General features: G+C 34.6%; 1 protein-coding gene across 1 annotated transcript; it reads left to right on the top strand.

Annotated features, from left to right (window-relative positions):
• Positions 1-13298: 13298 nt before the first annotated feature.
• LOC147406109 (PRA1 family protein E-like) lies at positions 13299-13944 on the top strand. Its single transcript, XM_086432495.1, has 2 exons — positions 13299-13568; positions 13642-13944. Exons 1-2 carry the CDS (start codon positions 13299-13301, stop codon positions 13942-13944), a joined length of 573 nt encoding a protein of 190 aa, XP_086288621.1.
• The last annotated feature ends 4358 nt before the right edge of the window (positions 13945-18302 follow it).

Raw genomic sequence — 18302 nt, 5'->3', positions numbered from 1 at the left:
CTAAACTCGACAATTAAAGAAAGACTGATTTAACTGAAATGACCAACTAAATTTAAAGATAATTAAATTGAAACTAAAAGAAAACTCAAGGACACTTATCTACAAAACGGGGAGGTCCTTCTGGGTGGATGGACTACTTTGGACTTGACATTCGTACTTTGACTAGACGACTCTTTTAACAAACCTAAAGTGGTACATATGATGATTGAAAACGTCTAGGAGCAATTATTACTTGAGTGGAAGTACACCCAGATTAACCATTGATTTTGAAGGTTTGACTCTTAACCATATGATTAAAATTTTGAAATTAGCCTAAGTCCGGTAGGAAACATTGAATCCAATTGCACTATAAGTCTATAGTGACCAAGAAGGTGAGAAAGGTTAGTCAGGATCTACCCCTAATTGGGATAGAACCTTTGATTAGACAAATTAATTTGACCCTAAGATCGAATCTTTTTGGTATAAAATAATCTGAATCTTTGAAAGTAAGACCAATTGGTCCAACTGGTTTGGTGTTGATCAGTTTGATCCATTTGTTGATTGGGCCAATTGATTTAAATTCACATATTAGTCAAACCAATATTAAAGGTTTAATTTGAATGGTCTGGACCGGTTCGCCCACTTACCTGTTGATTGGATTGAATAAAGCAACCCGAGAACACACATAGTCGGTTCGGGTCGTGACTTATAGGAAGGCTCTTAGACTCTAGGTTTACTTCGTGTAATGCAATTTATCTTGCCACCCTTACCCAAGTGCACCTATAAACCTCTCGAGCATACTCAATCGGACGGTACGTGATGCCTTGGTTTGATATATCATATAGGTGATAATCTAAGACTCCAACTCAAAGTTTTGAAGTCAAAAGTAGCCAGTTTAATCCCCAGTTGAGAAGTGGCGTACGATGTTGAGTAAGGGCACTCTTAAGTCATCTATCATCAAGAAGAAATGTAGTATATCCCCCTCATACAGTTGGGTACAGCGGGGCAGGATCTCGCTTATACACTGATTTTAACTAAGAAGTGTAATTGGTGAACTTAGATTAGCTTTGATATACCGTATAGGTACGAGTCTAGGGTTGGCGATCAGGACATGTGACTGTGCAGCTTACAATAGGACAAAAGGCTCAGGTCGCTCCAGCATGGGTGCATCAATATACCTTTCAGTGTCACCTAATCAAACAGTATTGATGCCCCAGTTTTATATACCCTAAGGCATGTGACTGGAGTTGTGATTTTCATGAATGACGTCGCATCTCCTAGGAGACCGGGTCACACACTAGTGCCACGTTGGTTAGAAGGGACATGCAAGCATGCAATGCAACAAAATAAACGTGTTAGTGGTGTAGCCAAGTAGGGTGGGGTGTGCCCGGGGCATTTTTTGAATAACTGGGCCCATGGGCCAGATCACATCATCACAATATGGATATCAAACAAATATTGATATAAAATCTATAGCATAAAAAAAATTTAAAATCAAGGCATGCACATATATATCAATCAGGATCATGACATATCAAATAGGCAATCAAAAAGAAAGTAATGATGATCAATCAATCAGGCTAGCACAAAAACGATATTAATCATTGATCAAACAGTGAGATAGGCATAAGAAAAAATCATTCTAAAAAAAATTTAAATGAATTGGAACAAAAGACCTCTTTTTATGGTCCAATCAAGGATTGTTTTGAGCGACTCAAAATGATTCAAAATTTTCAAAAAATCTTAAATTAAGGATAACACAATTGTTGTCGAGAGATAAGGAGTTATGACTTTTTTTTGTTTTAGAGACATGCTTGGCAAACTTTCTTGAGAACATAGGCTAATTTGACCAAACTCACAAGGTTTCAAATTTTACTAACGGTCATTAGGCCAATGTGGTCATCTCAACGGTAATCCATTATCACAACCTTTTGATTTGATGAGAAAAGACTTGGACCGAAAAAAAAATTTAATTTTAAAAATGAGAAATTTAGATCCAAGGTTTTGAAAATGAGTAATTATGAAATTTCAAATCAAAATTCAAGATGAAACTTAATTTAAAAAAAATAAAATTAAAATCTTCTTTTAAAAGTTCATAGAATTTTGTCCGCCATAAATAGGTGGCATTGGATCACATTTTTGGGTGCCACGTGATGAGATCAATGACCCTTAGTAAGGAAGAAACCTTGCTAAGCTTATAAAACTTACCCCCCATCAAAATATTATAAAACAAATTTTTTTATGTTGCTGCCAGCAACACTCACAACCCAACTCACATATTTTTAATATGATGCCACCATTAAAAACATGAAGAGAAAAAAAAAATCTTTATACATTGCTGGTAGCACAACACTCATAACATCATCTCACACAATTTTTCTTGTTTTATTGCTGCCAACACACACAACATTCACAACAAAAATAAAAAAATAAAAAAATAATTTTTTTTAATGTTTTTGTTGCCTATGTTGCTGCCAGCACAATGTTTTATTGTGCCAACACCACAGCATTCACAACAATTCACATTTTTTATTTTATTTTTTTTAAAGCACACATAATTAGATAATTTTTTTTTTTTTTGCTATTTTACGATCCTGTTGCCAAAAGATAGACGAACTCACTTAATTTTCTTATTTGGTTTTCCAACTCAAATCATTACATCCAAAGTCGGCTTGCTAGAATGGAGACAACAAGCTAGTAATGAACATAACACATTTTTCTATTAATCCACCTGGTTAAGAAATCTCTTCCGAAGTTGTTGAGCCAAAAGAACGGCATCAATCTGTTCACTTTTAGTCCCTTTTTCACAAACTCCAACTCTAGATTAAGCAAAAGCCAAATTGAAATTATTAGGTGGAATAAATCTGCTCACGGACATTGTGTCACCACTGGAAACTTTCGCATGCCGACGTTGAATGGCATTCAAGCCAATGTGACCATCACGTATGCTTTTATGAACAGAGACAGAGAGAACAAACAAATCGCCCACCAATGCTAGAATAGGCTTCAATCTAGTAACAGAGAACTTGTTTAGATCATAAACAAAGCAATAAGTGAGATTTGTGAGAGTTAAATCCGCAGCAAGTGTGTTGGTTACTATCGTAGTAGAAGAAGCTATCGTAGAAGAATCGAACCATGATCTCCCCACCATTAATGAAGAGTAATAAAGGAATTAATTGGTGAGGTTTTGGGGGTTTTACAGAGAGACAGAACTCAAGGAGAGATGGAGGAGGAGAGGGAGGGCGATGAAGGTGTGTTCGTCGCTGTTATGGAAGGAGAGAGAGAGAGAAAGAGAGACGAGGTGCTTCTCTTTCTTCCCTTCTTCACACTAAGGGTATGTTTGATTGCACATGGAAAATAGGGTGGAAAATGACATTTTTCAAGTGTTTGATTGCACATGGAAATGGAAATTCATTTTCCACCCCATTCAAAAAGTCCACTAAATCATGGATTTCACTTTCCCACCCATATTTTCCATCCTCAATTCTTCCCTACCACCACCACCAGCATTACACTAACCTCGCCGTCGTCGTCATCACCGTCGTCACCATCACCGTCGCCGTCGGCTCCGTCTCCGACCACCTTCTCTCTCTCTTCTTCTTCTTTTTCTTCTTCTCCTTCTTCTCCATCCCTCACCTCCTCCACCACCACCACCACCACCACGTTCTCCCCCCATCTTCCTCACTTACCTCCGTCGTCACCATCGTCGTTGCTGCTGCCGTCACCGTCGCAGCCGCAGTTGTTGCCGCTGCCACCGCCACCTTCATTGCCACATCCTCCCCCCTCCCTCTTCCTCATCATCTTCTTCTTTCTCTCCCCCTCCTCTCATTTTCTTTCTCCTTCTCCTCTTCTTCTTTTTTCTCATATTTCTCCATGATTTTATCCAAGTGAAATCAAACAATGGAATTTGATTTTCCAATCCTACCAATTTTCTACAACTAATTTTCCATGGATTTCAAATTCCATGGAAAGTGACTTTCCATGCAATCAAACATACCCTAAGAGAAAATAAAAAAAAAATCATTTTTATTAAAAGCACCCCACACATTGTAACGCTGGTTTTCTGAATTTTTTTTTTTGAAAATTCTCTTCACATCATGCGTAACAAAAAAAAAAAAAATTGGAGTTATCAACAACAGTACCAAAAAAAAAGATTTTCTTTGTTCCATTGTTACTAATAACATATTACTCACGCAAAAAAAGAAAAGAGAAGAAAAAAAAATTCTTTTTACAGCTCACCACACATGCATAGTAACGTGATAAAATTTCTTTATCCAAATAAAAAAAAAGTTCATGTCTCTTAATTTCAATCTCCATCATTCCATCCTTAGTTACATCAATATTTGAAATCTTGAATTATTTAGGGTCATCAAAAAGTGACCCTCAATTGGATCATAAAAAGAAATAAACTAAAATACTCAAAAATCAAATACTTGATCCACAATTGATCCGAAAGAAAAAAGTAACAATAATAAAAAAAATAAACAAATAGAAAAATAAAATAAATTAACAAAATTTGATTTGGCAATGCACTAATATTTGGGATTTTTCAAGTTTGATCCTCAAAATTCCTTAGTGGAGTCACCACTGAAAGTGTTCTCAATCCGTGGGGTGTGCGGATCCACCTTTTTTTTGGGTTGGGTTTGGAGTCGCCACCTACTTATTATCGTCTACGAACTAAATATTGACTCTACCAATAGATAAGATACTGATTTACACATAGAATAGGTTCGAGGATCAGGTTACGGGGTTGGAAGGTGTTAGGCACCAGCCCCGCCTTACAAATGTCGATCTCTATTTTTTTCACATAATACTACATTGCAAAATAGACCTAAAAATAATAATAAAAATAATTACCTAGCGGATTACGACGGTTCCCTCAGTAATGAAAGAGAGTGTCCTTGTATGAGTTTCCTTGTTATTCCTCCATCACCAGATATGTTTCTAATTTCCCAGTTAAGTATCTTTCTTTTAGATCTGAGTGTTTCATGAATTTTTAAGAATTTTTGGGTATTTTTGGAAGGTTTCTGAGAGTTATTTGAGTAAAAATTAGGATTTGGATAATAGGTAGGGAGTTAGGACTTCAAAATTAGGGTTTGGAGAAGGTTAAAGAGATTTTTTGACTTACTTTTTCTACGGTTTATTTTAACCTGTGAGATTAGATTGTGGAGGCACCTATTTATAGATTTTTTTTGGAAGCATTAGGGTTTGACTAGGTTTCCTTTTAGATTAGGTAAATTAGGATTTTGACTTAAGTCTTATTTGATTGACTAGATTTCTTTAGATTAGAGTTTTAATTAGGGTTTTGACTTAAGTCTTATGAGATTGACTTGGTCTTTTAAATTAGGTTTTTTAATCTTGCGTACAATAAAATAATATATTTTTAAGATTTGTGGAAATCCCCTAATTACATCTTTAATTATTTGGTCCCCCATAAGGAAGGGTCTTTTAATAAATATCAAGGGGGCTCCACTTAAATAAGTGAGCAACCATCAACAATTTTGCCTGAAGGCTTGATTGATTAATTTTCTTGGTTTAGAATTTTAAATTAATTTTGTTAAGATTTTATTTTACGTTAATTAATGTTTTATTTATTAATTTTGAAATTTAAAACTTTTAAAATTAGAAAATTATCGTTTTGCCCTCAAAGAGAACTTTGGTGTTTCAAGTCGTTTTTCGATATTCTGAAATGTTTTGAAATCGATTTTTCGTAAGGAATTCGATGGGATTATTAGTTTGTGTTACTTATGAAATATTTGGCATGAAATGATTGTGAACCCTTATGAGGGGCATTTTCATAATTTTATCGAATTTGATGAAAATTGGCGAAATGATTTATTTGATTTAATTTTGTTATTTTATTTGTTCAAATGAGTTTTCCTAAGCGTAATGTACGCTTTAGGAATTTTTTTGATGTTAGGGGTATTTTGATAATTTGGTCATCTTTTAGTGATTTTTATCGTAAAGCTTTTTTTTGTCTGAAAAATGATGATTTCTACGTTTTGGGTCATATTTTCCTATCTTAGCGTGGTTTCTACAGTTTGTTTGTTTGAGATACCTTATTTGAATTTTTGAAACATATCTAGTAACAAAATAGAGCATTGGAATATCATGCATCATTGGAAACCGTCGCAATCGGGTTGACGAGTTGATTAATCAGGCAAGTGCGAAAATAGGATATCTACACTCATAAGGACTAGACTCAATGGATCGATTTACCAATACGATGCTTTGAGTTCTTCACATCCTTGAGAGTGTCATCTTCATCTAGATGTGCTCCCTACTTCAAATGTATGCTCAAAACTCCTTGAGATTCACCAATATGTATGCAAGAAAGGGTGTTGATGAAGTGGTTCAACAATGGGAAAGGCTTGGGTTGAATGTATTTTCAAATACGTTTAAAGCCTTTCAAAGCTTGAGAAAACTTGGAGATAATGGAAGATCAATGTGGGTTTTCTCTAGAGTGGGAACCTTAAGGGAAATGAGTAAAAAAAACTCATTTTAAGAGTCATTTTCGAGCTCCCAACAACTTTACTGGTGGAATCGTTCTTCTAAACACTGCCACGGGTTCCATTTGCCAGTTGTTGCCGGTGCCACCAGATTAACTATAAAATTTCCACTGAGGGGTATTTCGGCTATAACTTTCAAACGGTAGCTTTGCTTGACATGCAGTTCATGGATTTGATAGATCTTATTATGTAGAACATCTCCAAATTACCACCAAAGGGTGGGCTATGTCACTAGTGGGTGAAATGACAAAAATATCATTTTTACCATTTCTAGACAAAATGAACTTTTGAAGTCTGGTGATGAAACGGTTCGAAGGTGTGATAGGTTTTACCTATATAATGTCTTCAAAAATTTATCAAGGACAGAGAATGGTCTTAGGTTGGTCGAATCTCTAATGTCCCCTAAATAACTATTTTCGATTTTCGAAAGGTCCGATGAGTAAATGGGTCGAGGAAAGAGTTTTCCTAATTACTACGGGTCTACCTATAAATCATCTAAGTATTGGGGAATGGTCTTAGGTGGTCTCATTACCTTCTAGGCTTTGTGCACACACATTGGAGTTTTTTGTTGAGGCAGGTGCAGTTGAGCAACTTTATCGAAGTCTTCATATGTCTTCAATGGCAAATCGATCCAATACTTAACATATGTCTCGAGATTGACAAAATATGGAACTAACAGAAAACTTATTTATTCATGTCTTAAAATTATAATCCAAGTCCAACCACTAGCCCATTGAGACAACCCTAGAATTTGATCCATTAATCCATGTGTTTCAGGCCATCATCCATTTTGTGATTAAAAAAACTAGTCTTCATTTCATTGTGTGTAAAAAAAAATTTGATTACTTATGGGTTTGATATTGACTACGACTCCCCTAATCCAAAAAAGCATTTGATTTTTTTAATATCAAGCTCATAGTAGTCTATAGAGACCTATTGTCAATTTTAAGGTCCAATATAGGTCATTGCCAATAATAAAGCCCATTGAGCTCATTTTTTCAGGTAGAGTTGGGTGAAATGATGAGTAGAGGTAGAATATTGTAAGGTTTGTGAGTGGGGATGTGTGTGAATTAAGGGAGGTTAAAAGATATTTGTTAAAGGAGGTTTAAATGAATCATTTGTGACCCAAATGGGTTGGATCCTTCAACTCATTTGGGTTGAGTGTTAGATGAAGTGAAGAGGATTGGTGTTTGGCTTAAGAGAATGGGGTATAAAATGGTGGTTGATTGGTTAAGTGCTTGGTGAATTGAGGGGATGTAGACACCCAATTTTTGCACTCACCTGATTAATCAACTCGTCAACCCGATTGCAACGGTTCTCAATGATGGATGATTATTTCAATGCTTTATTTTGTTACCAGATATGTTTCAGAAATCCGGATGAGGTATCTCAAATTATCAAAACTATAGAAATCACGCTACGCTAGGAAAATATAACTCCAAAAGCTTAGAAATCATCATTTTTCAAACAAAAAGAAGCTTCATGATAAAAATCTCTAAAAAACACTAAATTACGAAAATACCCCTAACCTTAAAATATCCCAAGAGCTTACATTACGCTTAGGAAAATCCTTTCGAACACATAAAACAACAAATCGAAATCAAATAAATTATTTCGTCAAATTTCACAGAATTTGATAATATTACGAAAATACCCCTCATAAAGTTCATGATCATTCCACACAAATTTTTTTATAAATGATAAAAACCAACATTTCCTTTAAATTCCTTATGAAAAATCGATTCTAAAACATCTTAAAACATAAAAAATCGACCTATAACGCGAAAAGTCCTCTCCGAGGGCAAAACGGTAATTTTACAATTTTTATAATTAAAATTTTTGAAATTAATAAATAAAATATTAAATAATTAAATTGAAACATTAATAAAATTAATTTAAAATTTTAAACTAAAAAAATCGATCAATCAGACTCTCAGGTAAAATTATTAAGGGTTGCCAAGATATTGATTTAAGGACCCTTCCATTTGGGGGTCCAGAGAATTAAAGATATAATAGAGGGGGGTTCTCCAAAAAATTAAAGTCAATCAAGCAAGACTAAAGTCAAGGTATTAAAGTCAATCAAGTAAGACTAAAGTCAAAATTCAAGTTAATTAAGTAAAACTAAAGTCAAGATATTAAAAGTCAACCAAGTAAGACTAAAGTCAAATTCTTAAAGTCAATCAAATAAGACAAAAAGTCAAAATCCTAATAGAGTTCTAATTAAATAATAACTCTATTAATAGAATTCTAACTAAAATATAACTCTACCTAAAATAATTCTAATCAAAATACAACTCTACGTAAAACAATTCTAACTAAAATATAACTCTAACTAAAAGAATTCTAATTAAACACTAATTCTATCTAAACCAACCCCTAAAAAAATCTATAAATAGGAGTCCTCACACCCTATTTTCGTATCAAATCAAAAATCCTAAGAGAAGTAGGTCAAAAAGTTTTCTTAGCCTCCCACAAACCCTAATTTTGAAGCCCCAACTCCTTACCTGACACCCATACTTCGATTTTAGCCTGAAAAACACCTAGAAGCCCTTCAAAAACACTACAAAATCGATAACAAAATTTGAAGAATCCAGATCTAAGGAAGAGATACCTTACCTTGGAGATCCGAAATCAGATCCGGAGACAGAACGAAGTAAGGAGTACGTTACAAGGAGCAGTTTTATCAAATCTGAGGGAATAGAACCATTGCGTTTCAAGGTAAAATCTCTTTTATTTTTCTATCTAGGTTTTTGTTAGCAATGTAGTCTTATTTGGGATAAGTAGAGACCGGCATTGGCCAAGCGGGGTTAGTGCCTAACACCTTCCAACCCTGTAATATGTTCCTCGGATTCAGTTTTTTTTTAGTAGATTAGTTTCTTTATTCGTTTAGAGTCAGTATTCGGTTCCTATACCGTAATAATTAGGTAGCGAATCCCGAACCTCAAGGGTAAAAAAGGAATTCGCGCACCCCGCGGATCGAGGGCACTTTCAGTGGCGACTCCACTGGGGAAACGAGACTCCAACTTTTTGAATAATAGAATAAATAGGCTTTTTGAAGTGCCTACAAACCTAAATTCGAGTCCGAGAAACGAGACTCCAACTTTTTGAATCATAGAATGAGTGGGCTTTTTAAAGTGCCTATAAACCTAAGTTCGAGTCCGAGAAACACGACTCCAACTTTTTGAATCATAGAATGAGTAGGTTTTTTGAAGTGCCTACAAACCTAAGTACGAGTCCGAGAAACGAGACTTCAACTTTTTGAATCATAAAATGAGTAGATTTTTTGAAGTGCCTACAAACCTAGGTTCGAGTCCTAGAAGCGAGACTCCAACTTTTTGAATCATAGAATGAATAGGTTTTTTGAAGCGTCTATAAACCTTAGTTCGAGTTCGAGAAACGAGACTCCAATTTTAATAGGATTGTTTAAGTTCCTGTAAACCTTAGCCAGAGTCCGAGAAACGAGACTCCAGATTTATTTGAATCATATTGAATTAACAGGATTGTTTAAGTTCTTTAGCCCGAGAAGCGTGGCTACAATAGGTTCGAGTTTGGTAAACAAGACTCATACTTTTTCGAACTCTAAAAAAAGAATTTCAAATAGGATTTAATGAAGTTCCTATATTGTTATGACTCCAATTACCTCATTGTTCAATCTTGCCATGGTTGCTTTCGTTGCATAAGCACATTTCAATTTTGAATCATTATTGTCAATGAGAGAAGATCTCAAGACCTGACACATTTTTACTCAGTTTTACACAGTACACACACTCACATTTGCATTTTTTAGTCAAGGAGAATTCTTTAAAAATTCAAGGATCTGACACTGTCAATGAGAGATCTCGATCAATGACCTGACAACCTTTTAGTTCAGGGAGAGTTTTACGCTCAAGGATCCGAACACCCTGACAAATTTACTAAATCATGCTGCAAAATGAACTATCAGTAGCTTTGGCATTTGGATATTGCACTATCTACTAAAATAGATTTGCTATCTAGTTTGCTTCAACCTTCCGCCAAAAAGGGGCATCAATAGACACCTTATTTTTGCATTCGCCTGATTAATCAACTCGTCAACCCGATTGCAACGGTTCCCAATGATGGATGATTATTCCAATGCTTTATTTTGTTATCAGATATGTTTCAGAAATCCGGATGAGGTATCTCAAATTACCAAAACTGTGGAAACCACGCTACGCTAGGAAAATATAATCCCAAAAGCTTAGAAATCATCATTTTTCAAACAAAAAGAAGTTTCATGATAAAAATCACAAAAACTGATCAAATTATCAAAATACCCCTAACCTTAAAATATCCCTAGAGCCTACATTACGCTTAGGAAAACTCTTTCGAACACATAAAACAATAAATCGAAACCAAATAAATCATTTCATCAAATTTCACAGAATTTGACAAAATTACGAAAATACCCCTCATAAAGTTCACGACCATTCTACACAATGTTTTTTATAAATGATAAAAAACAATATTTCCATTAAAGTCCTTATGAAAAACCGATTCTAAAATATCTTAGAACATAAAAAATCGACTTATAACGTAAAAAGTTCTCTCCGAGGGCAAAATAGTAATTTCATAATTTTTATAATTAAAATATTTAAAATTAATAAATAAAATATTTAATAATTAAATTGAAACATTAATAAAATTAATTTAAAATTTTAAACTAAAAAAATCGATCAATCAGACTCTCAGGCAAAATTGGTTAGGATTGCCAAGATATTGCTTTAAGGACCCCTCCATTTGGGGGTCCAAAGAATTAAAGATATAATAGAGGGGGGTTCTCCAAAAAATTAAAGTCAATCAAGCAAGACTAAAGTCAAGATATTAAAGTCAATCAAGTAAGACTAAAGTCAAAATTAAAGTCAATTAAGTAAGACTAAAGTCAAGATATTAAAAGTCAACCAAGTAAGACTAAAGTCAAAATCTTAAAGTCAATCAAATAAGATCAAAAGTTAAAATCCTAATAGAGTTCTAATTAAATAATAACTCTATTCAATAGAATTCTAACTAAAATATAACTCTACCTAAAATAATTTTAATTAAAATAAAACTCTACTTAAAACAATTCTAACTAAAATATAACTCTAACTAAAAGAATTCTAATTAAACACTAATTCTATCTAAACTAACCCCTAAAAAAATCTATAAATAGGAGTCCTCACACCCTATTTTCTTATCAAATCAAAAATCCTAAGAGAAGTAGGTCAAAAAACTTCCCTAGCCTCCCACAAACTCTAATTTTGAAGCCCCAACTCCTTACCTAACACCCATACTTCGATTTTAGCCTGAAAAACACCTAGAAGCCCTTCAAAAACACCCCAAAATCGATAAGAAAATTTGAAGAATCCAGATCTAAGGAAGAGATACCTTGCCTCGGAGATCCAAAATCAGATCTAGAGACAGAATGAAGTAAGGAGTACGGTACAATGAGTAGTTTTATCAAATCTGAGGGAATAGAACCGTTGCGTTTGAAGGTAAAATCTTTTTTATTTTTTCTATCTAGATTGTTATTAGCAATGTAGTTTTATTTGAGATAAGTAGAGACCGACATTGGCCGAGCGAGGTTGGTGCCTAACACCTTCCAACCCCATAATGTGATCCCCGGATTTAGTTTTTCTTTAGTAGATTAGTTTCTTTATCCGTTTAGAATCAGTATTCGATTCCTAGACCGTAATAACTAGGTGGCGACTCCCAAACCTCGAAGGTCAAAAGCGGATCCGCATACCCCGCGGATCAAGGGCACTTTTAGTGGCAACTCCACTGGGGACTATTGAGGATCAAACTTAAAAAGCCCCAAGTATGGGAAGCATTGCCAGTAAGACCTTTTATTTTAATTTATTTTTAGTTATTTGTTTATGTGTTTATTTTATTTATTTATTTTTTTTATTATTCTTTTTTGTTTAATTATTGATCATTTGTTTGGATTCCGAATACTTTTCCACATTTTCATGGTTCAATTTAGGATCATTCGGAATCACATTAAATTGTGCAGGATTTCAAAAGGGTAATGGTCTAAAATAATGGTTGTTGGCCATTGTTTATTTTGTTTATTTTATATTTTTTGAATCTATATTATCCTCTATTAACATCATTTAATTTGATTTTTGAGTGCCTTGATCTGGCATATGATTTGCTATGGATCAATCAAGGATCATTCGAAATGACCCGAAATAATTTGAGATTTCAAGAGGATGACTTTATTGAGATAGGATAATGATTTTTGGTCCAGAGATCTTTATTATTTATTTTCGTGTGTAGATCTGTCATTGAAAAAATTTTATTTTTAGGAGTTTGCCGATTTGTCCATTGACAATGTACATAAAAGAAGAAAATCGTTTTTTTTATTTGAGTGGGCATCGGTTTGCCCTTTGGCAGCACATGTATTCATCAACAGGAAGAAAGAAAAATAAAAAAATGAAAATTTGGGCATGCTGTTGGCAACAGCAACACCTTAAGTGGTGTGTCTCGAGTAAAATTTTTTTAAAATAAAAAAAAAAACTGTACTACCGAGCGTGGTGTGCAGTCAACCAAAACAAGGTTTTTTTTATTTTTTATTTTTATCTCCTTCTTACTTGCTGAAAATGGCAGCAAAGAGAGAGGACGTACTTCGTCTCTCTCCTTTTCCCTCTCTCCCTCTCTTTCTTTCTCTTTTTGAACGTTGGCTGCTGCTCTTAGTTAGATATCAAGAGATTCACGGTAAGTAGAGGGAGCCCCCATCCGTAGATTCTTTGGAATGGTAATCGAAGTCTTTTGATTTCAAATTTCAAATCGATTTATTTTTGGGTCTGAACTATGAAGTTCCTTATTGTTGATTCGATCGGAGAATCAATCTCTGTTGTCATAAAGCAAACTCGAAATTCACTTGTTTTGAAGCGTCGATTGGGCAAAATTTGTGGTTTTAATTATCGGGCAAAACCGAAGAACGGCGATACACGTGTTGAGATTGAATCCCTTTCTAGAGCAGAACAAAGAGGGAAATCGATCATTGTGACTTTTCATCCACGGCCAGAACTTGCGGATCCATCAACTCTTATCGGGCCGTATAGTTTTGTTGAAGCAATGGTTCGTTAAAAAAAAAAAACTTTTTTTCGGAGTTAGAGTACGCCTTTATTTTCTTCTTGATGCTGTTCTTAAGCCTTTCATGGCATCCAACATCGAAGATCTTGTTCTTGGTCGTGTTTTTTTTTCTCTTCTATACTTCTTCCGCGATGAACCCTCGTGGTGTTTAATCGAACGTAAGATCGAGTGTTATACGATTGCTGCTCTAATTTCTATTTACATACGGTTGAATGTTCTGGTTTTGCTTGTAATTGGGGCTGCAATTGTTGGTTTATATGTGACATTCAAGATAACCGATGATCTATTTCTCAATGAACAACAAGAAGGTATCGATAGTGTATTACCATCAGCTGTTAGCCCAAATAATAGTCATGTGTGAATTCGACGATCTTAGTTTTGGTTTTGAAGTGATCTTGAGTAAGAATTTCGGTTTTCTGGGCTTTGATTTGAACGAAGTATATTTCAGCCCTCTTCATTCAATTTGATATGGGAGTTTTTTGATTGTTCTGTGACCAATCTGGTTTGAAGAGGTGGAAATTTCTGCATGCGTTTCTTTTACATTTACTCCATGGAAAGTTTAACATTTTAAAGTTTGATTTGATTATTATTAATAGCTTTCCAATAGAGATGCTTAGATTACATCAAGTACAGATTTTATTTTACCATGGCTCGTAGAGCTCACGCTGGCAGGACCCAATGACACCAAGTCCATGAATTTTGAAATTTTATATATACATGCATATATATACATAATTTCCTCTTTAATTAGGACTTTGGACCAAGGTTAAATAACTAGGTTCTCTCTAGAACTTGGATCTAAATCTGTTATTCCTTCCTCTTTTCAATATTTATTTTGATCAAAACTATTGGCTACCCTCTCCGTGGCCAAAGAAATTGGCACACCAATTTTTTAATGTTACCTTAATTATAGCAATTACTTGGTGATTTACATTGGGGTGGCATTGGTAGAAGTTGGTATGGCAATAACGACTCACTTCTTGGTTTTTTTTAGGATTTTAATTCTTAATTTAAAAAAAAAGGAATTATTTGATTTTAAAGAAAAATCTCCATCCCAACAATTACCATTATCTCCTCAATTCAATATTCTTTGAGAATCTCGATGTGTTTAGGATTACCCAAAGTGATTTTGGATTGGACCATAAAAATTAGAAAAATTATTGTGATTCATTTCAAAAAATAAAAAATAAAAAATAAAAAATTCTTTGCATGTTAATTACTGGATCTGATTGATTATTCTTTGTTACATTCATTGATTGACTATCCATTATGCCATGATCTCTATAGATATATTTTTGATGTGTTGCTTTGATCTTAATGTTGGTATGTTAGGATTTGTATTATTTTGAGTAAAAGTGATATCCTTGCTTGTGATGATCTATTTTGGCCCATGGGCCCATTCATTTGGAAAAGGCCCCGGGCACACCCCACCCTGTTTTGCACACACTACATGCACGTTTACTGTTTTTCATGCTTGCATGTCTTAATCTAGCCAACGTGGCACTAGTGCGTGGCTCGGTCTCTTCGGAGATGCGACGTCATTCATGAAAACCCCAACTCCAGTCATGTACCTTAGGATATATCAAATTGGGACATCAATACCGTCTAATCAGGTGATTCTGAGAGGTATATTGATGCACCCAGGCTGGAGCGACCTGAGCCTTCGACCTATTGTAAGCCACACAGTCACATGTCCCGATTGCCAAATTAGTACTAGTACGTGGTCGGTCCCCTTGTGGGATGTCAAACCATTTATGAAAGCTACAACTCTTCACTCGTACCCGTAGGTATATAAAAGATAATCCAAGTATATCAATTACACTTTTTGGTCAAAATCGGTGCCTAAGTGAGATCCTGTCCCGCTGTACCCTACTGTACGAGGGAGATAGACTACGTCTATTCTAGACGAGAGGTATTTAAGTGGGCCCTTACTCAGCATTGTGCGCCACCTCTCAACTGGAGATCAAACTGGCTATTTTTGGCTTCATAGAAGTGAGTTAAGATTTTAGATTATCACTTATACGGTATATTAAACCAAGTCACCATGTACTGTCCGATTGAGTACGCTCGAGAAGTATATAGGTGCACTTAGGCAAGGGTGGCCAGATAAATTGCATTGCACGTAGTAAACCTAGAGTTTAGAAGCCTTCCTATAGGTCACGACCCGAATGACTATGTGTGTTCCCGGGTTGCTTTATTCAATCCAACCAACAGGTAAGTGGGCGGACCGATCCAGAATAATCAAACAAAACCTGCAATATTGGTCCGATACAATCGGTGAAATGTACCGATTAATTTGAACCACCTAAACCAGTTGGCCCAATTGACAAATGGATCAAACTGATCAATACCAAATCAGTTGGACTAATTGGTTTCACTTTTAAAGATCCAGACCACTTTGTATAGAAAGATTCGATCTTATGATCAAATTAATTTGTCTGATCAAAGGCTCAATCCCAATCAGGGGTAGACCCATTTCTAACCTTTCTCACCTTCTTGCTCACTATAGACTTATAGTGCATTTGGATTTAATTCCCACCGGAGGGCTAATTTATATCAAAATTCTAATTATGTGGTTAAGAGTCAAACCTTCAGAATCGATGGTTAATTTTAGGTGCCCCTAAACGTTATAAACCCTCATCTATGTCATTTTGGATCCATCAAAAGAGTCGTCTAGTCAAAGTACCAATGTCAAGTCCAAGTAATTCATCCACCCAGAAGGACCTTCTCGTTTTGTAGATAATTATCCCTTAGTTTTCTTTGAATTTCAATCCAGTTTTCGTCAGTTTTTAAATCCAGTTAGTTACGTTAGTCTTTCTTTAACTTTCAAGTTTTAGTCGAGTTTGTCAATCTATGTTTTTCAATTCCAATAAAATATATAAGTTTTTGATTATCATGCGTTCAATAATGATGTGAACATAAAATTTGATATGAGGAATGCCTCAAAGCTTACTAATCAAGCTCGATAAATATTTGAATTAAAGAGTACACTCAAAAAGTACAAATAAGTACTACATTTTCCTTAGAAGAACATCAGAGAATAATAAATTTACTTGAGAAATTCAACAACGTTCCTGCATGTCTCGTGAGAATATATGGATAGATGGCACCAAAATAGATCAAATCCTAAAGTTGAGGGTGAACTTCAAAATCAAAGATTATCAAGAATGATGTAGTTGAAACCATCAACAAAGGTGTTAAGATCTGTAAGAAGGGATTCATCATGTTTTTCCCTTAAGAAAGAAGAGTTTTCATTCGGGAAAGAATATAAGATTTTTTTCGAAGTTTGGAAAGGGTTGAACGAGTCAACGTCAAATACAAAGAAGTCAATCACACTCAACTTTGTAAAAGAAGACTGAAGATTTCTCTTTATCATAAAAAGACTGAAGATTATTCCTTCTTAAAAGAAGATTGAAGATTACTCATTCTCAAAAGAAGACCTTACTTGATAGAGCAATCAAGACATCGAGTTCCTAAAATCTTGACCAAATCAAGTAGTATTTCACAAAATGAGGCCTTCTTTGGTCGAACCATTTTCCTGTCTTACCGAGAAGAAGATAACCTTCTTTAGCCCCTCACAGCCTTTAAAAAAAATGAATAGCCTTTTCTTTCTAAATCACGCCGACCAACCTTGGGAGGGAATCTTTGTATGAACTACGTTTTAACCTAATCCCAAAAGAAAACGAAATATTTGGAGTACGTAGGCAACCTGAGAAGTTACTTCAGGCCCGGTCACGCAAAAAATAAGTGTATTCTCTTAAGAAAAGTGTCATCTAAAAGAAAAATCCCCTATTAAAAGGTTCAAAAGAAAAGAATGCCAAACTAAGGGCACTAGAAAAAAAGAATCAAAAGAATTGATAAAAAGAAAAGAATGCCAAACTAAGGGCATTTAGAAAAAATTAAAAAAATTGACAAAAAAGAGAGAACATCAAATTAGGGGCATTTTGGGAAGTTGAGCCTTATATATTTTCTTTCTAAATCATATCCTAAGCCCACCTATTAAGTCCTCCTGAATGCTAATTGACTCGGTTAAGGTACAGGGAACCAAAAAGTTATCGAGTTGGTTATTCAAGATCATCAAGATAAAAAGAGAAGCCCGCTAAGTCAAAAATCTGAAAATGCGACTTAAGCAAAATTTAGAGCATAACCATAAAAAAGAAAGCCTGCTAGATTGAAAACCTGAAAAGACGACTTAGGAAAAAATCAAGGTATCATAAAAAAAAAAAAATAAAGCCCGTTAGATTGAACACCTGAAGAGGCGATCTAGGCAAAAAATAGGGCATCATCAAATGGTAGGAAATGTCCCATCAAGAAGAAAAATTCAGAAGGAAGCTTGTGCAGAAACTAGAAAATACAGAACCATTCAAGCCACAATATTCATTTTTTAGTTAAGAGCTCACATCCGACGAAGACAATGTTGAAATCGAAAAAATCAGAAGTCGTCTTGAACATTGTAGGATCTTCAAAAGTATATTTACTTGTTCAAGTGTTCGCTAATGGAAGATGTAGAATCATCAACCTCTTTGAAGAGAAAGATCTTCTATTCTAATATTTATCAATATTTTTTAAGTCCAGGTCAAGCATTTTTCAAAAGAAATTCGAAAGAAAATGATCAATCCCTTATTGCACATATGATAATCTTAAGAGTCTTAAATTTAAAGGAATGTCAGTTCTTCTATCTGTTATACATCAAAGTCCATATTTTTCAAGTGTAATCCA

This window comes from Akebia trifoliata, chromosome 3 (genome assembly GCF_017979445.1).
Source record: "Akebia trifoliata isolate Shusen 1 chromosome 3, ASM1797944v1, whole genome shotgun sequence".
In the NCBI taxonomy this organism is placed as follows: Eukaryota; Viridiplantae; Streptophyta; class Magnoliopsida; order Ranunculales; family Lardizabalaceae; genus Akebia; species Akebia trifoliata.
The sequence above is the reverse complement of the archived record's forward strand: the minus strand, read 5'-3'. Positions and strand labels throughout refer to the sequence as shown.

What these genes read in the sequence shown, in the direction of transcription:
- LOC147406109 (XM_086432495.1), top strand. Translation starts at nt 13,299, where the DNA reads ATGAAGTTCCTTATTGTTGATTCGATCGGAGAATCAATCTCTGTTGTC. An exon ending in ATAGTTTTGTTGAAGCAATG is followed by an intron (nt 13,569 to 13,641) that starts GTTCGTTAAAAA and finishes GCTGTTCTTAAG; the next exon opens with CCTTTCATGGCATCCAACAT.